Source organism: Ricinus communis, chromosome 10, assembly GCF_019578655.1.
Source record: "Ricinus communis isolate WT05 ecotype wild-type chromosome 10, ASM1957865v1, whole genome shotgun sequence".
Lineage (NCBI taxonomy): Eukaryota > Viridiplantae > Streptophyta > Magnoliopsida > Malpighiales > Euphorbiaceae > Ricinus > Ricinus communis.
The window spans coordinates 20,229,029-20,252,924 of NC_063265.1; the positions used below are offsets into that span (position 1 = coordinate 20,229,029).

A 23,896-nucleotide genomic window follows, 5' to 3' on the forward strand; every position below is an offset into this window, starting at 1 on the left:
ATAAACCGGATTTACTTAATAATTTTTCCACACTGACGGTGTGCATAAACTTCAATAAATAAAATGAGAAAAATAAACAGAAAACGCCTGGAAAGAAAGTTATCCAAATGCTCCTAGAATAGACCTTAATTACCATCTTGCCACAAACTGTACAATAATGCCACGTGTCGAAAAGTATCGAAGAAGACCAAAAAGTCCAAAAAAATCTTTATCCTTGACTAGCAGTCAAACGCTTCTGTATGTGGGATCCAGCTAAGTCCTCCTGCTGCCATCAAAACGGCGGTTACTCAAGTAAAATAATCGTCGTTTTTTCCAGAAAAAGACCACTCCTTTTTTTCTTTATCAACTGATCCTGACATTTCTCACTTTAATGGACCCCACATCATCAGATATTACCAACCATCCGTCTTCCTCCTGTTATGAAGTCAACAAATCAACCGTCCATAATCTGCCAATTACTCTGATAGTCGAGTCAGAAAAAGAATCTCTCTTTTCGGGCCCACTTTAGCCTACGTGTCAACACCTTCCTCTTACACACAGAATTTACATTTCCTATTTCGCCCTCACCTGGATGCTATATTTACCATTTCATCTCTCCTTCGCTTTCTGTTGCAGCTTTATTATTTTCCTTCTGTTTTATTTTTCTTGTTCCTCTCTTCAATGATCACACACGCATGCTCTCTCTAATCTCGAGAACTGTAAACCCTAAAAATATTGTCAGTTCAATCATATTCAAAGATCTCTAACTTCACAGCAGTTGCAGGTATTTTTCTCTGTTTCTGTTTCTCTTGTTTGGTTGCTGAGAAAAAGCTGCTATTTTTAACCTTTTTTTTCCCTTGCGCATTGGGCAGTTGATTCTTTCATTACTTCCATTTATGCGTTTTCATGTTTGTTTTTGTTTTATTTATATGGGTTTATTTTGTTTTGATGATTGGACTCCAAATCATTTCATGTATACTTTGTTATGGGTATCATTTCAGATGGTTCAAGATCATTGCTTTATTGTTTTTATGACAATCTCGGGCTTAAATAATAAAACGAAGAAAATGAGTTTACTCCAAGTAGTTCGTTGTTAAGGTTTTGTTGGGTCGAGAGCATTGACTATTTCATCCAACTGGGTATTTAGACTTGATTGCAGACAAGTGAGATTTTCTTTTCAATTATTGTACTAGTCTTGTTTGTTGGTGGTTGGTGCATTATTCGAATAGTTGTCATGAACCCAATTTACTAGTTAATCGTTACTTCTTGAATCAAATTTTAAATTTATTACATTGGTATTCTGTGTTTCATTAAATGAATTAACCTTCGTTCCAACTCCAACCTACTGGAATTCGAACTCGAGACTTCCTATTTTCTTCACAAGCCTTCATGACTGGGTTGCCCTGTTCACGATGAATTTTGGCATTCTGTGTCCTTCTAAACCAACCTCATTCTCCCTTTTCTTTTCTTTTTTTCCTTTTTTCTTGATGCACTTATACATGGTATTTTGTATATTGCATTGCAGAGTAAATATATATGGACTTCATGGATTGGGATCTCTGGAGTTCGCCTTATGATCCAGGTCTGAAACAATCTCGACATGTACACGCTACAGTTCCACCTTGCTTTCTAATGTTAATTTGTTTAATTTGCTTTCAGTTGCAGAAGAAAGTAGATTTTTTTCCCAACCTGAAAGGATGCGTGACTTTTATTTTGGTTATGGATTTGGTATATATATGCTTCTTACTAACATGTTCATATCACTTCACTTGTGTGTGATGTTTATGCTGCTTACATGTTTCTTCATAACACTTGTAGATGCAATTGAAGAAGATGCTTTGAATGAAAAATACTGCATACAAGCGTTGAGGATTTTGATAACAGAAGCAGATACTGAGATTGACAAACTTGAGCAAGACTTGATATCCTTGCAAAGTGAACTGGCTTGGATAGAAGATGAGGAATGGTCTCAAATTTGCTCTAATGCTTTAAGAGAGAAGATAAATTGCCTTGACATTTCAATAAAGCATTTGATGAATAAGGACAAGAATGATGTTGAGGTTCATTTATTGATGCATACACAACCAATTGAAACACTGAATGAAATATTGAAGGATCTCCTTAGCAATAACTTGTGCAAGAAACGTGAACAGGTCTGACTCTTGAAGACCTCTTACGATTTTGTTCTTAATTCCCTAAATTTGATTCAGACTTGAAGTAAAATTGGTAGGAGATACTGATCCTTAGCAACTTTTTGTTAGGTTATGCACGTCATTTGTGTCAAATATGTGCATGAACATGCGTATGCTTTGTACAGATGCCTGTTATGTTATGAGCAGTAATACATGATGACCAACTATACTTGTTCTTCTTGCACCTGACAATTTAACTTTGAAGTCCTTTATTGAAGTTCTGTATCGGCTTCATCAATTGATTACGGGTCAATGCAAAAGCAGGCTTTTGGTTAGTAGGTTCATAAGTATGATGTTCTCCTACATAATTGGATGTGTCCTTTTTCTTCTTTTTCTAAAAAAAAAAACAATTTTTTTATTCTCTTTTAATGTTTGTCTCTTGTAGAGGAACCTGCTCTTAGTGTTCCTCTTATGTGAACTGATATTTGGACTGTTTTTCCTTCTGCAATGAACAGCCTAAGGAAATTAATGATGCTATTATCTTAATCTCCTCTGATGTTCCAAGAGAAGCTCTCAACGTTATGCGTGAGAACAAAAAAGGGGGCAGTTCTTATTCCATACAAACTGTGAGGGAGGGAATGAAGGAATCAAGTTCGATGACAGAAGATGCTGCTGTACATCCATCTTTGAAGCTTCAAGAGAGGAAAACTAACAATCCAGAAAATGTTAAGGTCCTGAAGCTCTAATCCTGCATGCTTTATCTTATAATATTGCATCTTATGTGCAAAAGCAGATGGAAAAAAGAAAAAGAAAAAGAAAGAAAGGGAATTGGAAGATTTAAATTTCCATGTTTGACAAGTTGAGCTGAAATGTTTGTCATACTGCCCCGCAATTTTTGATTTTTTTAATTGTATTTTTAAGTTCCATAACTTATCCTTGCATGTAGGTCTTTTGCTATGATCATTGTTGTCACGTAGCACATCTCTTCCTTGTGCAGTTATGCTTCTGATGTTTTAAATCTGTCAATACTTTGAAAATCTCTCTTCTTTGCCACACACATGTATGTTCCCTTTTCCCTTTTGATAAACTCTTTGCTTTTGAAAAGAAGTCTTGTTTTCTGAAACAAATACAGATTTATAAATGTTACTGGAAGTTTCTGGTAACCTGACACTGTTCTGTAACAGTTGAACATGCACTAGGCATGTAAGTCATGATATTCACTTAGCTTCATTGTAGGTCAAATGATTGATGAGTAATTCTCTCTATTATTTCATATTTATCCATTCATGAAATAATTAGCATGAAATGGAAAAGTTAAAAGTGAAACATGAATTCTTCCTTATTTTTGTCTGAGCAGTGCATTCAAGTTTGACTTATGATTAAAAAGTTTACTTTTGTTGCCTCTTCCTGATATTTTATTCTGCAATAAGCAGCCTGCAAATGCTAGTACCAAAGATTCCAATCCTTCTCTGAAAGTGGCAGCTGGTCACTCCGGTGAGGAGATATTATCAAGCAACTATGGTTTGAAAAATGCAGGGAAGGGGGAAAGTAGAAAACATGGCTTCAGTCCAAAGGACAAAAAAACAATCCAAAATTTAGGCTCAAAGTCTGCAGATAAGGGGAGACGTAGCGCTGAGAAGATTATTGAAGTTCCGGTAGTTTCTCTAATTCCATTTAATTATATTGAAGGAAAAATCTGTCAGGAAAAGTTTTTATGTTCTACCTCCCAACATAAAGAAGCAGACAACAAATGTTTACTTGCAGAAAGGCTATTATTACAATATGCAGATAGTAATTCCAACAGGATTTAGCTCCTTGTTGAACACTCTTAACTTTTGGAGATGCAACTGGGAAATCAGAGGCAAGAACCTGCTTCTGAATAGGTTTCTCAATAAATGTCAATATGTGGCAGTTAAAGGAAATAAAATATAATGAGGACAACTTAACTTTTATCTAACTGGTTTATTTTTCCGAGCACAGCGAGTGATCAATGACTGCAAGGATAACAAATAAGGAATTGCAATTGGACTGTTGCTCCAGCTTGACCACTGTAGCTTTGAGTAAATAATACACAAATTTGAGTGGTGGGGGATTGATATAAAACAGATTTTGCATCATAGGTTAATCCAAAAGGACAGTTTTTTACCATTATAAAGATATGTATCAGGTTTTTCGAATTAAAAGAAGTCTTATGTCTATATAGCTAATGGGATCCGACATTTGGATGTTCAGAGATGTCCAATAATCTGCATTGGGTTCCTAGTTTCTTAAAGTGTGGAAAGTTTTTAGCAGTATCCTAATCATGGACCTAGCAATTGCCATGTGAAAGGAAAAAAATGTACTTGGATAAATAACAGCTGAGATTCAATTAGACATCTATTGTAATTTCTACTCATGGCATATGGTTTGCATTCTAGTTTCTTTATTAGCTCTCACAATCATTATAAGATAGTCACAGGCAGCTTCTATTTCTCATGATCTTACTCTCATCATTTTGCTTAATTTTCTGGCATATACCTACTGACATACTGCGAATATCTGTACTTCACTGCAAAAGTACAATTACTCAGTGCAACCCATTCAGACACGGATTTCCTGGTAGCTTATGATATGAATTCCTGTTAGTGGTTAAACAAATACTAATCTGCAGTCTCTGTGACATTTAACAGCCTACAAAAGTTGGTGTTATAAATGCCATTTCAGATGCTTCAAAACATGCTGATAGAAATTTCAGTAAGAAAAATTTGAGCAATTCGGATTCGAGCATCGAAAATGAGATGGAAGAACAAAGTTCTATATCTTCAGCAGATGTAAGCTTAGGTTCGTCAATGAAGCTTGAGGTGAAGCAAGCAGATCCTGGTAAAAAGGTCAAGGTACCAGTAGCTTTCAAATCTGCTTTAAATTAACCCAGTATTTAATGTGGATCAGTACATAGTACATATGTTCATGTGTTGAAGGGCCCAAAACTCTAGGAAGGAAACATGGTTAAACCTGTAGGTCAAGTATTTGCATACTGCATGCAACTGGATCAGGTGGTCCTAGACCAACTTATCTTCACCAAGAGTACTTGCAGCTGATCCTAACTTTTTGTCTTTGGTTCTTTCCTCCGATAATGAACAGCTTGCAAATGCCATCGTGAAAGGTTTAGGCCTAAGTGCTAGTAGGCATGCAACTGGGGAATTCAATGAGATGAAAAACTTGTGCCGTTCTTCTTTAGAAGTATCTGGAAACAGGGAACACTATTATAGGGCTCCAGGCAAAAGCAAAACTTTGACTGCATCTTTGAATTGTGGAGGAAAAGGAAATTATGTAGCAAAACATGAGGTTTGAAGCCTTTCTCCTTTGAATATTGCCTACTAATATGTTTATATGCAGTCAATCTATGGTTCAACATTAATGAAAGTGCTGAATAGTAAAATTAACTCGGTCAAATTTCATTTGCTCCTGCCTCTGAATTGCTCGTAACATGTTTCTCTTTAAGCAGCATGCAGATTTTGATAAAAATGTTAGTACAGAAGAATTAAGATGTACAAATGATGTTAATGGGAGGAAAGGGTTTTCTGATTCAGGATTTGGTACCTCTTGTAACCCTGACATTAAACAAAAAATGTCAGACTTTTCTCAGAAAGCTGCACGCAAGTGGACCATCAAAGAATCAAAGGTTTCTGCAACTGAGAAGGCAATTCCATTAAATTCATCTCTGAAGGCAGAGGGAAAACCGAGAAGTCCTCGGAGAATTGTGAAGGTTGTTGAAGCTGCTCTGACGGAGACAGAAAATTGTGCCTTGACTTCTCTTTTAGAGCAACCAGATAAAAAAGGAAATAATGCAATCAAGGTACAATCTAAAGAAGAAGGAAAAACTATGCGTGAAGTCCACACAAGTAAAATAGCTACTGAAGACAAAAAATCAAGATTGAATTTGTCCCTGGATTTGGAAAAAGAAAAGACAAATAGGAGTACTAAGTCAAATCCTCTAATTCTCCAGGAAATTGGCATCTCTACCATGGTAGTTGATTCCAGCTCAACTTTTATTTCCAAAGGCAAGAAACGTCAAAAATCTTTGGTCAGCCCAGTAACTCCCAGATTATATCAGGATTGTAAAGCTGCAAGGAAAGCAGTTCAGCCTAGTGAATTTGAGTCTAAAAAGAATGTTGATTCTTTTGATAACAGTGCAAACTCAGTTTCATCGCCACAAAATAAAAGGAAGAAGAGTACGATATTTCCTATCATTGCAAAGGGTAGAGATTTCTCTCTTCAAATGGACTTCTCTAGTTCACACAGGAGCACGGCTGACAGTTCAACTAAAGATGATCTGCCAGTCATTGAGTCCTCAAGTTGTGATTTTGGCTCTGAAGCTGCAGCATCACTGCCTTCTGCTTCCGTCTTGGAGAAAATGAAATTAGCTGATCTGCGGAAGGTGGCAAAGCAGCAAAAACTAACCAAGTGTTCTAAGCTCTCAAAGAAAGCTATCCTTCAACAGTTAGCTGATAGAACTGGCGATCGCTAAACCTCTAAATGGATATACAGACTGCTACCATTTTCTCTTGCACTGCGCCCTTTTTATGGCATGATTTTGTTGGTGTCATGTTTTAGTATGCTTGGGTGTCCTATGAAACTGAGTGTCCCTAGTGGTCTACTCATCTAATACTCCAAGGTATACTCCAAATCCCCCGTGTTTAATCAAGCGGCAGCTTGCAAATTGTTATAGGGATGCATAAGCACGAGTATATAGAGATGCATATGCACATGACAGGCGGCTGAAAGAGAGAGATATCAGTAGCAGGACAAAGAGGTGAAATCTATTTCATGGCTTGCAAAAGAAATATATGTTACTTATAGGATGTTAAATGTGGAGGAAGTTCCTCTAAACGGTCTTATAGATCTTGAATACAAGTATATGAACTAATCAGAAGAGGTAGTAATACTGTACATGTCTTTAGTTGGAGAATCCCAAATGTTGGCTGGTAAAGAAATGCTTTTTGTGTAAATGTATTTTTCTTATATGAAAATATGATGAGGTATAGCATGCAGATTTTGCAAATGTTAGGAGCTACGAGTTGTAGATGTATACTAATTACAATGACATTCATATGATCCTGTCATGTATTATACAGTGCATTCGTTTTATTTTTTATTGTTTATAAATGATGTTAAAACCCCTAATCCTTTAATTTGCTAATAAATGGAAATTTTATAGTTTGAACCCTTTCCTAAAAGAATACATATCTTCTAGAGACATTCTAGAAAACCAATTAGAAAGTTTAGTTAAACTGATCTAAGGGGCAATTACTATATACTTTTTTTGTATTCTTTTCATATTATATTACTTATCTTTTAATATTTTTTTTTCTTCTATTTTGTAATTTTATATTAATTTTTTTTTTTGTTAAATAAATGTTAACTATGTTACTTCTTGATTTTTGATTTACGATATAAGTTGTGCCCTACATTTTCATTTATTATTTATTAAACCGAAATCTCTTTATATTTTAAAAGTTAATATAATTAAAGGACTGAATTAATTAAAAATATAATTTAATCTCTAAATTTTTTATCAAAATTATAATTATGATACTTAATAAAATTAATAATAATGACAAGTCAAAATTAAGTTCTATAAATTTTTAATATTACTAATTATAAGTCCTTTTAGATGAATCTGATACTTAAAAATATTCATTAATTTAATCTTCTAATTAGTTTAACTTTAGATGAAAAAAGTAATAATTAATTTTATTAAAAAATAAAAAAAATTTAGTTTAATAAATAAAATATAAGACACAGTTTATGTATTAAAGAAAAAAAAGAAAGATAAATAGTATTTAAGCTGATCTATTGAAATTTTTTATTATAAATTTATAAAATAAAAAATGAAAAAAAAAAAAGATTTATTATTGTTATTAAGAGATAACTAGTATAATCTGAAAATATAGAAAAAGTAAATAATAAATACTCCTATTCATAAAATAGTGAAAGAATTGATTAAACTAAACTCTTAAACATTCATTTACATTGTTATGACAAAGAAAAGAAAAAAGAAAGGCATAGTAAGACCTTCATAGATTTAAGCTTCATTTCCCTTTATAGTTAAAGTTGATAAAAAAATCAACTGAACTATTCCTTTGAACTGGAAAATCAGAAACTCCATACATATATACTTGATCCCAGAATAAAAACTTCTGATCTTTTATTTTGAATCAACAAACCAAAATTATCTTAGATCACAAGCATAGCTCCTCTCATATGTTAAAAAAAAAAAGAGTACTTCCCCAACAAATTAAAATCTATCGATGCCACAAGTGGTAATTGCATCTTGGCATCCGATACCATTGCTGCTTCACAACCGTAGATCCTCCAGCTTCTTGATGGTTTGTGCTTTTGCTTCTGAACCACCTGTGGAAGCCAAGAGAAACATATCATATTGTGGTTTAATTAAGTTAATCGAAAAGTACAAGGATGTAATTTAAACTGTTGTCCGAGTCTGAGACACAGAGAAATTTTACTTGTCATGTTCTCCAATTTGCTGTCACTGTGACGAACGGCCTGGACTAGATGTAAAATACGATACTGGAGCTTTGCATTTTCCACAGCAAGCTTCCTAGCCTGAAATTACAAAGTTAATGTAGCTCCATCCAAATGACCAAAGAAATATTAGCATGCATACCTTCTCTTGCTCCGAAGCTAGCTCCGCATGTACACATTCTAGCTTTGTCTGAAGTTCACCGATAGTTTTTAGAAGTCCCTCATTTTGAGCATCTGAGAGAGTTTCCAAATTCTGTTAGCAAGCAGTATAAATACAATTTGGGTTAAATAGTGAGCCTATAGACCCACCTTTCTTACTTGCAAGGGCAACTTCAAGTCTTGACAATCGATCCTTCAATGTAAACTAATGCTAATTAGAAGATCTAGAAATTTGAAAGAGAAAGAAGGATGAATTTTTCCTACTGTAATCAAATTATTTTTTTTCCAAATGCTGTTATTCACAAGAACATCCAGAAGCATTTCTATCATGAAATTGAACATGGAAAGATCACAACCAGAAAAATCACATATTTCTTTAGAACAAATAGAATTTAGCAACAAAGCATCAAGACATTTTTCATGCAGATAATCTCAAATTGAAAGAAGATAAATTAAAAAGATAACCCCAAACCAACATCAAAGAAAGAACCGACACTTATCCTTAGCAACCAAAAAGACAATAATGAAACTCAATTACTATCAAGACTCATGATACATCTTGATTTATGAGGAACTACATAAATTTAGGGTATAATGTGACATGTACAAAAGTCAAAACAACATGACTCGTAAAAGTGTTGGATGGGAAAGAATAAAAGGAAATTGGGAAGGGAAGGATGAACCCTGGTATATAACATAAGAAAAGAAACAAAATGGCAATTATCATTGATAAGAGCCTCAAGGAAAGGTCATATGGGTTATGTGGCGACAGAATAACAATAATTAAGCTGGTGTTCTTATAAGAATAGGTTATAAGAAGGACTGGTATATGCAGCAGTTTCAAACAGGTGCATGGTCTATAAGGTAACAAATGGATGCTACCTGAGTTTTTGGTTCCCGAACCCCCTCCTCTTCTTTACCTCTAGCAAACATGTGCTTTAGATGCATTCCTCATAACAAACTTGATTAAGCTAGCACTCATGCTGGCAGATAACTTGCAACAAGAGAAGTTTGTGGTGTTGGAAGTAAGCATTACAAGATGATGAGATGAAACAAGAAGTTCAATACCTAAGGATAATGCACACTTCAACAGGGAGCAATAGTAGTTTTTGAGGGTAAGATACATAAGGAGGGCAATTAAAACATTGGCATGGCCACAGAAGCGATATAGTAATGTCTATATGCATTAGAAAGGCAAGTTTTGAGAGAACCAAAGGGAATTGATCCATCCATCATTATATCTTGGTCAAACAACAAATATAAAACAAGCAAAGTTCAGTTGGAAGGAGGAATGCGGAATGAAGCACCTACTGCATAATTGTCTCCAACTCATAGGTTAGTATATCTATTTGTTTTCATCAACTAAATTTTGTTTAAGCAAATATTTGAGCAGCCCTAGTAGGCCTACCATAGAAATGGGACCTTTTAGCACATTCCACATCAGATAAGTAAATGACTCCCAGTTTAAACAAAATGGTGATTCAGCATAAATCACTCTTCTGGCATCCACGAAACAGACTGTAGTGTCAAATCTACAGGAACAAAAATGTTCTTCTAACAAGTGAGGGTTAAAACGGAATGCACAAGACATGAAAATCTCAGTTCATCTAGATAAAAAGGTGTTTAGACAAGTAAAAAAAAGTAAATTTTTTATTAGCCAGTAGTTGTACCAAACTAATCATATACCCATGTTCCATAGGATATTCTTAGCTATATGATTTTGGGATCTAAGTCTTAATTCTTCTATCTTTTGTGACCCCAAAAAGTAAAAACTGGATGCTAAGTTAACATCACATACACATAGGTCAACCGAGAAGTGTTTCTCCATCAAATAATCCAGAACAACACACACAATACAAAATTCAGAAATCAGTAAGTACAGATTTAGTTTGATTTTCCCCTAAGCAATCTACTTGGGCAACCAAACAAAAAGTGAATAATGTTGAGAAAAAGGGTTTTAGCATTCTGTCACCAATTATTCCAAAGAAGCCATTGCCACTGTTTTCTCAGACCACCCATGTTCCCCCACCAATCCTAATTCCTACCTATTACAAACCTCAAAAACTTCAACAAAAAGAAAAAAAAGATATTCAGAATATGAATTGAATGACAAAAAGAAAAGCTTTCTCATTTCTTTTTACATTTATATTTGTCCACTTATATATATGATATATGAAAAATTGAAATGAAACCTCAGCTTCTGAAGCTCTTTGGAAGAAGGGTTTAAGAATGTCTCGAGTGTTGAGTGATGCGTTCGCCATTTCTTCTATTCTTTTTCTTACTCTAAACAAAAGAATGTCTCCGGTGCTCCAGACGACCTTCGACCTCTCTTATGTTCTTGCTTTCTTTCTGCTTGCACCACTATAAACGTATTTTAGTGGCGATATAAGCTTCTGTAGCTTAATTTTTTTAGCATAATCATGATGCTATTTATTTTAAATAATATAATTTTTATAATAAAAAACACTTAAAAAAAATTTAAATATATAATTTTATAATAAAAATATTTAAAATAAAATATTTTATTTAAGTCTAATAAATATTTTATTTTTTAATTTTATTTACATAATCATTAATAATTTTTATTTTAAATTTTTTTAACTTTTATTATTAAAAAAATAAGAATTATAAATATTTATTTTAAGTAACAGAAAATGCCCGAGAATTCAGGAGTGCACCAAAGCACCCTAGCTAAGTGCACTCCGAGCCAGATTGATACTCCTAAACTCTATCAAAATAATAGAAACAAAAGAATCTAAAACAACAAAGCCCGAAAAAAGGGAACCAAGAAAGACAACCAAAAGCTAAGAATTCTTTTCCTATAGAATAATTAGCCAGCTTAAAGGATAAGAGGTCGACCATTGCGTTGAAGGTAAACCAATGGCCAACACCGAGATATGGCCTTCCCTTTAAATGTGACTAACGTGAACTTGAAATTGGCTAAGAATATGCAAACATCTTTGCCAAATAATTCAGAACTCTCAAGAAACATCCAACCTACGATTGTGCAACAAGCGGACAACATAGAGTGAATTACACTCGATCCAAATTGGGCAGAATAGAATAAAGAGATTTCAAAGATAGGGATGATAATGACAGAAGAATTACAGAAATCAATTAAATTAAATGTATAAAAATTTGTAATGCATTTATTAAATACTAGTTATTTATCTGTATGTTATATGACCATTATTATTATTTCGATTTTAAAATCAAGTTGATAGATATAATTTAATAAAATATTTAATATCTAATATTAATTTATAATATTTTAAAAAATAATAGCAAACTAATTATTTTTTTAAATGTTTTTCTTAATTTTGTTCAAAAATTTAAATTTTATTAATATAATAATATAAAAATTATTTTAAAGTTATTTATTAATTAATTTTAGTATTATATAAGTTAATATTATCAATATAATTGATATTACTATTTTTAGAATTAAAAATGTATTGTTTGATTAAAAATTAATATATTATTAAATATTATTATTTAGAATTAGAATTATCAACTAATTAGAAAACTAATTTATTTGTTAATATAATCTTTAAATAAATACTATTTATTATTTTTTAAGATTAGAGCCAATATATAATTAGGAATGTAATTTATTAATTAATAAATTAATAAAAAATTATAAATTATATATAAATTTGAATCTCATGTGTAAGAAATAAGTACATGTCAAAATAAGAAATTTCTGTGTCAAGCACGTATATCAAAAAGATTTAAATTTCAGAAATTAATATATATATATATATATATATATATATATATATATATATATATATATATATATATATATATATATATAGAATGAAGTTTTACGAGTAAATAAGTAGACAACTAATAAATTACTTTTTTTTACCTTTAGTCCTTCTAGGCAAAAAGGTGTAGATATTTTTTTTATCAAGAAAAACTATAAATAAGTCACTAAATGTTTGCTCAAATAAGTCAATAAATATTTGAAAAACAGTTCAATTAAACCCCTCTAGAGGTTTCATTGAATTGTTTTTCAAACTTTAAAAGTCTGCGTGAGATATTTTAAATATTGAGCATATTTGGGCAAAAGTTTAAGAGCCTAACCATATTTTTTACCTTTTTATATATTTAGTTTTTATTCAGTTCACTATTTTTAGTTTAGAATTCTACTCCGGCTGAAGATATTAATGCTTAATATTGGTAATAAAATTAAAAAATTTATTAGTTATTAAGTGCAAATAATTTTTTTTAATTATATTATCCGTTAAGAAGAAAGTGTAATTATCATGAAATTAGTTTAGAATATGTTTTTTTTTTATGACAATCATTCATTTAACTGAAAATTAAGTATTTCACTTGTACTTTATAATAATTTTTGTTTATTTAGTAATTTATTGATTTTAAGTCTTTCACTTGTACTTTATAATAATACTTCATTTTATTTAGTAATTTGTTGATTTTAAGTTTATATATGTGATTTACTTTAGATATGTTAGTCTTGGACAATTTTATAGTTTTTGTTATTTATAAACCTAATAAATTAATAGTCTCATAGTTAACTTTTTAATCTATCAAATATATTAATGGGAATTTTTAAAAAATATACTAAACTCAACAAAAATATCATTTTTATTATATAATTTTTTTTTTTCAAAAACAACTAATTTCCTAATTTTTTTCAAATTTACAAATTGGTCGTTTTTTAGTTTGAGTTATTTTACCTAAAAATAACAGAAAAAAAAATCAAAAATCAATTAAAACCATAAATTTGAAAAAAAAAATAAAAACTGTATTTTTTATAATTTAATACTGTAAAAAATAATAATAAAAAAACCAAAAATATAAATATTTTTCTATATTTTAATTATAAGAGAGTCTACTGCTAGTTTAACAATCACATCCTACATTCATTTTCCACATAAATTAAAAAAAATACAAATATATGGTTTTTATACTTTATTTTATGTTTTTGATATTTAAAATACAGAATGGACAATCATTATTAGTTCAAATTTGTCTTTGGCCTATTAAAAAGTTTAAAAAACAAAAAATCTTACTGTGAAAAAAAAAATCAATTACTATCAGTTTTATCGTAAATTATTAAATTTCACAAAAGTTATCATTTTTTCGTAATATTATTCAGTTTTTCGCAACTATTAACACTTACGAACTATTAGTATAATTTATGAAAAAATATGAAAAAATTGTCATTTTTCTTAATTTAGCAATATATTTCACAATTACGAAAAATTTAATATTTTTTATAAATTTGTCATTTTTTTCATAAATTATTAAATTTCGCAAAAGTAATTATTTTTTTACAAAAATAATCATTTTTTTGTAATATCATTTATTCTTTCACAACTAGTAACACACTTGTGAAAAATTAGTATAATTTGCGAAAAAATATGAAAAATATTGTCATTTTTCGTAAGTTAGCAATATATTTTGTGATTACAAAAAAATTAATATTTTTTATAAATTTATCAATTTTTCATAAATCATTAAATTTCGCAAAATAATTATTTTTTATAAATTTATCAATTTTTCATAAATTATTAAATTTCGCAAAATAATTATTTTTCATAATATTATTCATTTTTTCGAGCACTTACGAAGAATTAGCATAATTTGTGAAAAAAATATAAAAAGTATTATTATTTTTCATAAAATATTAATTATTTCTATAATTATAAAATTATAGAGGATTCAATAAGTTGCTTATAAAATTTAAAAGATAAGATTTAAACTAATTTAGAATCAATGGTGTTAAAAACAAAATAAAGTTAGTTTATTTTAATCAAAGTTGCCCTAAAAAGCACCATAATTTAAATGTTCTATCTTTGAGCAATGAAAAAATAATATATATTTTAAATTTTAGAACTACTTTTACTTGTGGGTCATGGAATCCCAGTATAGCCAAGAATATCCAAGAAACACTGCTGCCACACTTGTCAACCAACTTGAACCCAGATCACTTAGGTCAAAGGTAAATTTCATTAACCAATGAATTTATACCCTCCACAACATCCAATACATACTCGTAAATTTGAAAGCAAAAATGTAAATCATTTTATTATAAGCTTTAACGATATTAGATTTTGCAGTATTCATTATAAAACCAACATGTTTTTGGATCATCATGTTCAGAGTAACAAATGCTATTATGTAATTATATATAATATATTCTTTCAGTGACCACTTTCATAAGCAATGAAAACTGGTCACATCAAGGCTGGCCAAGAAGAGAAGGCCTGTAGAATGCATGGCTTTGTGCAATCTCAATGCGTTCCCGGGGATCGTTCAGTGTTTCATCCCTCAGTGCTTGCAGAATAGCTTGTGACGAATGTTCCCTGTAAGATTCAAAATCATTCACAATTGTTACAAGTGTCTATAATTCACGGTAAAGGTAATCAGTAAGAAAATGCAAGGTCCATACTACTGCCTACTGCCTTGAAAAATATGGTGAATTTGTTGAGTTCAACAGGGATTATTACCTCGAAATAAGTATTTTATACAGTGTTTTCAAAATGGGGCAGAGCTCAACAGGTGCAACAGGCTTCTTTTCATTGGGATGCAATACACTCAAGCTTGGCTGACTCAGGAGCTCATAGAAAGCTTTAACTGCTGAAACACCCTGTAATAGAAGAGGCATAATGAAGGATCACAATTCAGAAATGATTAATTATAAGCACTAGAGCAGAGTTGTTCATTCTTCGCTACAGAACACACAAGCATTGGAATCATCATTGAATAATTCCTCCTCTGAAGAAGATAAGCAATACCAGATTTGTAACACGAAAGTCTTTTCAGTGATTTGCATTTGAAAACCTGCTTGGACATCATAGTAAGACTTGTGCCTTAACAGAAAATAGTGTTGCCATTTTCCAGAAAAATTTGATCTTGAAAGAGTTAAGAGAAGCATTTTTTTGCAGAGTTAAATCTGTAAGACAATATCATTGTTTACCTCTTAAGAAATCTGAACTTCATATGAGAGTAGAAGGGGACTTAATAAATTTCCAACTAGATAGACTCAAAGTACTGATTCAGAGTAAGCAAATAGCCTATGCTGTTCAAGATAAAGAGTTGGAATCAACATTAGTACCTGAATCATTCCTTTCCCACTGATGCTATCACCCATATCACGGTTCAATTCCCCTTTGGCTAACATTTGGCCATACCATGCATTGCGACCTTTTAACAAGGTTACATAAGTATCTGCAAGCAAAGGCCCTGCAAGCTTCTCTGGTTCTTCCGCCAACAAATGAGTAATAAATATCATTTCTGACGTACAATGTGCAAAATATACTGACTTGCTGGTAGCACTCTCATTAGTAAGGGCGGCAACCATTCCTGAAAATGTCAAATTGGAAATGAGTGTTCAGATTCAAATTAGAAACTAAATGTTATATTAGCAATTTTCATCACTTGGGCGATTCATGTTATTTACAGTTCAGATTTATGTTTGAACCTCTATGGACTTCAATCATATCTGTGGATAAATGCCCAACAGCTTAAGTTTATCAAACATGAATAAGAATTTATTTGTCTTCAATCTGTGGATGTCTACTCATATATATGTGAACAATAATTGATACATGAAAAGAACATAAAAAACAGTCCTATCAATCAATAACCAAAACAAAAAATGTATCGTATTGAATTTGTTATTTGAAGGGATTGCATAGCCTATCTGGGTCATCTAACAGACTATACTTTCCTCGCATTACTCTCCTTCTTGGATGACCAGAAACTACAACTAGACAGGAACCAGAAAATCACATACCTTTACCTACATAGGGGTTGTTTGGTATGGGGAATTGATTTACTTTAAAAATTCAGTTGAGTAAGAAAAGAACAGAAACTCACCAGCTCCAATAGCATAGACATTCTTCAGGCCACCCATGACTTCATGAGTGATAAGATCACTGTTGTCCCATACTATGAAATGTGGCTGCCTTAGAAATTTAGCAAGAGGTTTTCTCCACTTATCTGCTCCACATATTCGAGCATTAGCATATTCCTTGTTATATATTTCTGAAGCTATATTTGGTCCGCCAAGATAAAGTATATTCTCCATGCTTACTCCAGCTGTTAGGCATAAAAAGAGAGCTTAGAAATGAAAGAAAGGTTTTCCAAAGTGTAGGAAGTAACTCTAGAAAAGTAGCATGTGTGTCAATGCTTAAAATTAGCAGTTATAAGCACTAATGAGATTGGCAAAGACAAATGCTTGTCATATAGATGATCTGTAGCAGTTATTTACCACAACAATTGATTATTATAGACTATATTATGTGGATAATTTGGTATAACAATTGGAGGAAGGTTTCTGATACATTTTGTTATTAGAGCGAGTATGAATCCAATGTACATCAAAGAGTCAATGATAACTTGTAAGATACTAACCATATATGCATTAGTGAGGTTGCATTTCTATTACCATTCAGTCTAGTCTAATACAACTTATTATAAAAAAGAAAAAGATGAGTGGAATCTATCCCTGAAGTATGAGCTTATATAAACTAGAAGGGCGCATAAAATCATAAATAAGAAAGGAAAAAGGGTTTTCTGCTTGAACATGCTAGATGATAGACAAAAACAGGGGAGATAAACTAGAAATACCAACTGCTTACATGCATTGACAGTTAGATGAGAACTTACTTGCCCTGTTAATCATCTGAGTGGGTGTAATTATATGGGGAACTGGTTCCAGTGCGGCCTCTACACCCTTTGCTAACGAGATGATGATAGGTACAGTGATTCTTTCCTTCCAATATTGACTGATCTCTTCAAACACCTCCCGGGTTTCTGTTGAAGGCACACCATTGACCACTATATCTGCATCCCAAACAGCCTCTTGCAGATTAGTGACAACCTTCAGAGGACACAGGGGTGTATCAATCATGTTCAAGCAAAACCCATCTTTCAAAATCTCATCTGCAAAAAGAGTCCGGTCACCTAGCCTTGCCTCGACATATTTCAAATATGCACATCGTCGGATCAACCTCCTTAATACATCCTCTCTCGAATTGATCACTTCAAATAGATGTTCTGCTGTGGCTCTATCAACAGCTCTTCCAGGTCTTCTCCATATCCTGATTTGGACCTTATCTCGAAACTGACTATAACTGTCTTGTAACAAAGCAGCAAAAACACTTCCCCAAGCACCTGCCCCAACACCAGCAATCCTCAAGGGATCACCATCAGTTTTTCCAAGAAGATGTCTAAGTTCATCAAGCTTCTCTTCCAAACCACTACCATTACCATTACCATTCTGGATAGACCATCCATTCTGAAGTACATTCATTGCCTCAATACTTCCAACCATCTTCTTCTTCTTTCCCTAAAAGCAACACCAACAAATGCACAAAAATCAGCAAATCAAACCCAATCAAATACTTCAATCCTGTCAAGTACTGGGTTCTCTTGAACTTTTGCTCTTACATACCAAACAGCATTAAAATTTCCTCAACAATACCAAGAGAAGAAAAAAGAAAAGCAACCCAACACTGATTTTTTATGGATTTTGCTTGGACAATATCAAACTCCTTCAATCTTCCCTTTCAATGACAAATTTCAGCCTCCCAACTAGCCACCGTACAATAAAACGATCAAATCTTTATTGGTAGATCTTATTACCAACATGAAACCAATGTTTCATCTCTAACAATATTTTCAAACCAAACCAATCAAGAAAAATCTTTTCGTTGTACCCCAAATTGATGGTAAGGCAACAGAGCGTACAGTAACAAAACTAAAGAAGCAAAACGACACCTAAATTATCTTCCAAGAATGCAAATGACTAATGGGAAAGGTGCAAATGTTCAAAAAGAAAAACTATGCACTTGAGCTTTGTTTTGTCCGTCTGAGTTAGTTCATCTACCCAACTATATTGAACTTCCAAAGACCCACAAAAAGAAAAAAAAAGCAAATATATATTTATATATATTATTAGAAGAACTTAAGTCAAAAGAAAACACCGATCTCTTACCAGTTTCAGTATCGTTAACTACAAAGCAAAATGACGGTGCACTTCATTAATCCTAACTCACAGTCAAAGATTCTGCAACATCTTTCAACTTGCATTTTCTTGGAGGGAAAATCAATAGTAAATCATGAAAATGAAAGGGAAAAGTAAGCAAAAGAATGAGAAGTAGCAGTAGTGTTGAAACTTCTTGGTCTCACAAAAAGTGCATGCAAAGTGAGGTGATGAGAAAGGAACCAAGAAATTTATCTTCTTTGTGTTTGATAAATGATAAAAATCAAGAGAGAGATGGATGCATTGATGGGTATGGATAATAATACAGTTGAGATGAGTTGGTGAAAAGACTTGCAATGCATTTAAGTTTAGGGTACACTGCCAACTTCCCCAACGGTCATTAATATTGAATTGGCTTTAGCTATTCCTTTTGATTTTTTTTTTTGAAATTTATTAATAAATTTACTTTATTTAAAATATGAGAAAATATAAAATTAAAATAATAAAATTAAAAAAATATTTAATTTTATGAAATATATTAATTTAATATATTAAATTTATTTAAAAATTTACCATTTTATTAAAATTTAATTTAGTTATAACCAATTCTATATAAATTTAATTATTTAGAATTATAAATTAGTTTTTACTTTATTCAAGATATATAAACTTTATTTTTACAAATAAATTCCATAAATCTTATAAAATTCAACCAAACACATGTTTAATGAGCCTGGTGTATATTCTATCTATAAATTAAATCGATAGATAATTGACATATATTAATTATTGCTTAGACCGATATATATCTTCTTATACAACAAATCGATAGATAATTGATATACAATTATAAGACACATATTTATTAGTTTTAAATAATAAAGTATTTATTGATCATATAATTTTAAAATATGAGACACTTATATATACACATGTCATTCTTCTGTTAGTAGCAATGTATACACCAAGTCTATATAATAATTTTTTCTCTCTATATTAGCCTATCCAATTAGATTCCCCTTAGCCACTATTTAATTATTATCACACCAAACTGTCAATTGAATTATGCATAAAGAATTTGAAATGTATATTATCTTTACACATTCAAATATATAATAAAATTTAATATGAATAAATATATTAGAATCCAAAGTCATGCTCCATCTAATTTAATTTGATAATATTAATGCAGCATATGATCCACTAGAAATATTCCAATAAAATTATTAATTCAACTCATAAACTCAATACTCTTTTCCACAATTAAATGGTTTTAGTTCAAGATGTGTCACATCAATTAAAACTATTTAAAACTCTACCTCTAACTCATCATATTCAGAAGAAATTCAAAACAAAAATCATTTATAAACCTTTAAGTAATGAATATTTCTCAAGTAATATAAGAAATAAAAACAAAATAAGATGAAGAATGGAAGGATGAAGTTTCAGAATGTCCTAATTAATATCTATTTTATCAAGTATAGTAGTAAAAGGAAAGCAAACTTTTTTATATTACTGCTTAATTTGTCATATTAATTTTATAATTTTTAATTATTTTGTTAGTCAATATTAAATAGCATACTATGACATTTTTAATGAGTTAATGTAAAGCACAAGTCACATGCAAAACATGTTTATAATGCAGAAAGCATAAACTTCGAGAGTAACAATTTTCTGCTACACAGACAACAATAAATTATTTTTGCTTGCAAAAGTGTTTAAATTCAACACAACTTTTTATATAAACTTTCAAGAACCCAATTGTCTCAAACCTTTATTAATTTGATTTGAGGTTGAGATTGGACTTCCGGAAATTGAAAATATAAGTAAGTTTAAAGAAATACTAAAAAGTTTTCATTGGAAAAGGAAAATACAAAATACAAATTAAGAAAAAGCTAAAAAAAGAATAAAGAATAAACGTTTTCTTCCTCTTAAAAAGAATAAAGGGCTTTTAATTTATAAATAAATTTTAGAAGTTGGTATTTTAATAATTAATAATAACTATGTATAAGACTTAAATCGTGTAATGAAAACGAGGAGATCCGGATAATATGAAAAAGATATAAGAGGAAGTGACTCGTGATCAGAAAAACAGTTTGGAAGAGCATACTTATCACCTCACATATCATAAAGATGATAAAATAGAGTCCAATTACAAAACTAATTGTCTACTCATATATATATGAATAAAGACCAATTCAATCACTGTATAAAGAGGTTATGACTCATGCATTGAGATAGTTAACCTTCGTAATCACATAATCTAAATCTCTAATTTTAGTATTTGCATGGATCTGAAAAATCTATATCTACTCATTCCGTTGTTTACTCTTTCACATATATTTTACTAAATATCTTCTTAAGCATTCATCAAATCTTATCTAATACTATTAATTTTTATTATTTCTTACTAAAATATTATTGTTACATATTTCAAATTTTAAGTTATTTTTGTTGGACTTTCTAATTTATCCATTGTTATATAATTTTTTAGTATTAAAATTTAAATAGAAAATATAATATTACATTACTACTCAAAAACATTTTCATAAAAAATTATAATTTCAAAGCAAAGAAAGTTGAAATCTAATTTTAGGTAATATAATTTTTATGTTAATAAATATAGGATAGTTTTGATAATTACTTATTCAATTAACAATTAAAAAAGAAAAATCGACTATAATTTAAAATGAATAAAAAATACTATTTATTTAAGACAGAAATGAGAATATTTAGATAATTCTACACTTAAAGATATATAGTTTTCTTTTAATATTTTGGAATTTATAGTTTCATTTTTCTTATATTTTAAATTCTATTAACTCATATTCTCTTTTATCCCAAAAAGTATTCACTTCTTAATTTATAGATAGATTAAAAAGGTTAGTTTATTTATATATATATATATAACTATACTATTAATTTTTAAGATTTTTTTTATTATAACATCCTTGGTAGACATTTTATATTATTTCCATTAATTTTGTCGAATTTGTCAGCTCATTCATTATATTATGTGAATTTTTAACTATTGAAACTCAAATTAAAATATTTGATTTATATTATATCAAAACTCAAAAATAAATTCAATAAAATCTTATGATTTTAAGGTAGGAAAGTTGAAATTCAATTAAGTGATAATACTTATTGAAAGGGTTGTCGAAATCCTTCAAAATAATTTACTGATTTTTCTAAACTAACTTGTAAAAATAGTGAAACCAGGTCAAATCCCAAAGGGAACCAACGTGAATAGTTTCTCAAAGTTAAATAACAAAAATAGAGAATTTTGAATGATTGAACTAAATTATAAATAAATAAAAAATAATAAAATCTGAATATTAAAGTAAATAAAAATCAATCTTATCAAATTTCCAATTCATGAGTGCAAATTCTATCCAATTCTTAAATATCAATTTTTCTATTTAAGTACTTAGTCTACTTATTCGGAAAAGCCGCAATAAGTGAAATTCTTCTAATATAATTGATTCAAATACGACATCCAAATCAAAACTTGTCATTAATCAATTTGGCATGATAGCATTCCATATCAGCTCAATAATAGCATTAAGAATAATTAGAATGACTAAACTAACATTAATTAATCGAGAAAACTGCAATTAAATTAATCTTGTTCTTTTATTTCCCTAGAGCCTATCATGCAAGCTATGTAATTTGAAAATACCGCAATCACACACACATGGGCCAACACCTTACTACTTATGTCAATCGTTCATGACAATTGCGGATCACAAATTCAATGATAGCAATAGAAAAATTAATATCAAATTGAGTCGTCAGTTCAATCAATATTAAAAATTCATAAATAATAAAAATAAGAAATAAAGAATACTTGAATTAAAGAAGAAATTCTGTTAAGCACAAAGCCTCACAAAATCACAATTGGAATTTATTTACTCTTGAATCAAAAATTAAAAGCTTAGTCATACATAGTGAAGTAAAAAATCACAAGAGTTATAGGGAATAGAAGAAAAAAACTTGAGGAGAAAGACAAAAAAAATATAAAAACTGTCTCCCTCTCTTTTTGTAAAACTAGCCTCTTTATATAGAAAGTCAAATCTAAACCCTAATAAGATAATCCCTATCCAAAAAGAAACAAACTTCCTATATAATTCTAATCTCACAAGAAAAGCTAAAATAAAAGGAAATCTAAATATATAAAGTCCTAAATAGTATAGAAGGCAGTTTTCCTTATCCAACACTTTCAAAATAAAGGAAATAATATAAAAGTAGGTCCATTACGAAATTTTCTTCAATAGATTTCGGCAGCTCACAGTTTATAGGGCGTGGTTACCCCTTGTTAAAAATGACCTTCTACATAAATTTTCACTCTTTCTCCAAAGGACTTGATTTTTGACAAGTGATGCTTTAAAACATGTTTTTAAGCTGAATTTCACTCAATCCTTGATTAGAACAAACACAATTTTCACAATTAAGCATAATATCCAATCAAAATATAAATGAATTAAACACAATAAGTATAACTATTTATGATCTATCAAATCCCCCCACACCTAATGAGCAACGTTCTTTAAGCTGAATAAACGAAGTTTGTTATCATTAGTTATTTAACTAACAATTAATAAGAAGAGTAAAGAAAAATAAACTTTTTAGAATAGAGAAAATATTATTATATAATTTTTATATTTGTTAATATTTGAGACTTAAATTTTTTTGATATGTATGTTTACTTTTTGACAAATTTTTTTTTATTTTGACATGTATATTTACTTTTCACACACGAGATTTAAGTTTATGTATAATTTTATAATTTTTTTATTAATTTATTGATTCATAAGTTACATTCATTATTAAATACTGACTCTAATTCTAAGAAAAAGCATATTAATTATTTTTTAATATTATATTAACTAATAAATAAATTTTTTAATTAGATAATAATACTAATTATATTCTAAAAATAATATTTTAATTATATTTAATATTATATTAATTAATAAATTAATTTTGTAATTGAATCATAAATTTAATTCTAAAAATAACATCTAAAATTATATTTTTAATATTATATTAATAATAAATTATTTTTAATTATATAATAAATTTTTAATTTTATATAATAGTAATGTCAATTATATTGATATATTAATTTATATAATAT

The 23,896-nt window shown here is 29.9% G+C and overlaps 3 protein-coding genes across 9 annotated transcripts; 1 reads left to right on the top strand and 2 right to left on the bottom strand.

Annotated features, from left to right (window-relative positions):
• Window positions 1-592: 592 nt before the first annotated feature.
• On the top strand, window positions 593-7,238 carry LOC8284764. 4 transcript variants are annotated; one of them, XM_048369705.1, is made up of 9 exons: window positions 593-763; window positions 1,505-1,561; window positions 1,639-1,707; window positions 1,798-2,132; window positions 2,627-2,842; window positions 3,545-3,766; window positions 4,781-4,984; window positions 5,232-5,435; window positions 5,596-7,238. In XM_048369705.1, the coding sequence occupies exons 2-9, from the start codon at window positions 1,516-1,518 to the stop codon at window positions 6,616-6,618; spliced, it is 2,319 nt and encodes a 772-aa protein (XP_048225662.1). In that variant the 5' UTR covers window positions 593-763; window positions 1,505-1,515; the 3' UTR covers window positions 6,619-7,238. The 4 variants fall into 4 exon arrangements, with proteins under 4 accessions (XP_048225662.1, XP_048225665.1, XP_048225664.1 ...); XM_048369706.1 differs by lacking the exon at window positions 593-763 and adding an exon at window positions 781-1,142; XM_048369708.1 differs by lacking the exon at window positions 5,232-5,435.
• A 1,031-nt stretch (window positions 7,239-8,269) lies between these two features.
• Window positions 8,270-11,195, bottom strand: LOC8284760. Of its 3 annotated transcripts, none has more exons than XM_015728155.3 (5): window positions 10,985-11,195; window positions 8,943-8,997; window positions 8,776-8,867; window positions 8,615-8,714; window positions 8,270-8,504 (listed from the first exon to the last, which is right to left on the bottom strand). In XM_015728155.3, exons 1-5 carry the CDS (start codon window positions 11,051-11,053, stop codon window positions 8,449-8,451), a joined length of 372 nt encoding a protein of 123 aa, XP_015583641.2. In that variant the 5' UTR covers window positions 11,054-11,195; the 3' UTR covers window positions 8,270-8,448. The 3 variants fall into 3 exon arrangements, with proteins under 3 accessions (XP_015583641.2, XP_002533845.2, XP_015583642.2); XM_002533799.4 differs by having other exon boundaries at window positions 8,943-8,985; window positions 10,985-11,188; XM_015728156.3 differs by lacking the exon at window positions 8,943-8,997 and having other exon boundaries at window positions 8,776-8,886.
• A 3,630-nt stretch (window positions 11,196-14,825) lies between these two features.
• On the bottom strand, window positions 14,826-19,084 carry LOC8284761 (glycerol-3-phosphate dehydrogenase [NAD(+)] GPDHC1, cytosolic). 2 transcript variants are annotated; one of them, XM_015728154.3, is made up of 6 exons: window positions 18,769-19,084; window positions 17,439-18,120; window positions 16,647-16,868; window positions 15,883-16,130; window positions 15,275-15,414; window positions 14,826-15,130 (listed from the first exon to the last, which is right to left on the bottom strand). In XM_015728154.3, the coding sequence occupies exons 2-6, from the start codon at window positions 18,103-18,105 to the stop codon at window positions 15,007-15,009; spliced, it is 1,401 nt and encodes a 466-aa protein (XP_015583640.2). In that variant the 5' UTR covers window positions 18,106-18,120; window positions 18,769-19,084; the 3' UTR covers window positions 14,826-15,006. The 2 variants fall into 2 exon arrangements, with proteins under 2 accessions (XP_015583640.2, XP_002533846.2); XM_002533800.3 differs by lacking the exon at window positions 18,769-19,084 and having other exon boundaries at window positions 17,439-18,696.
• Window positions 19,085-23,896: the final 4,812 nt, after the last annotated feature.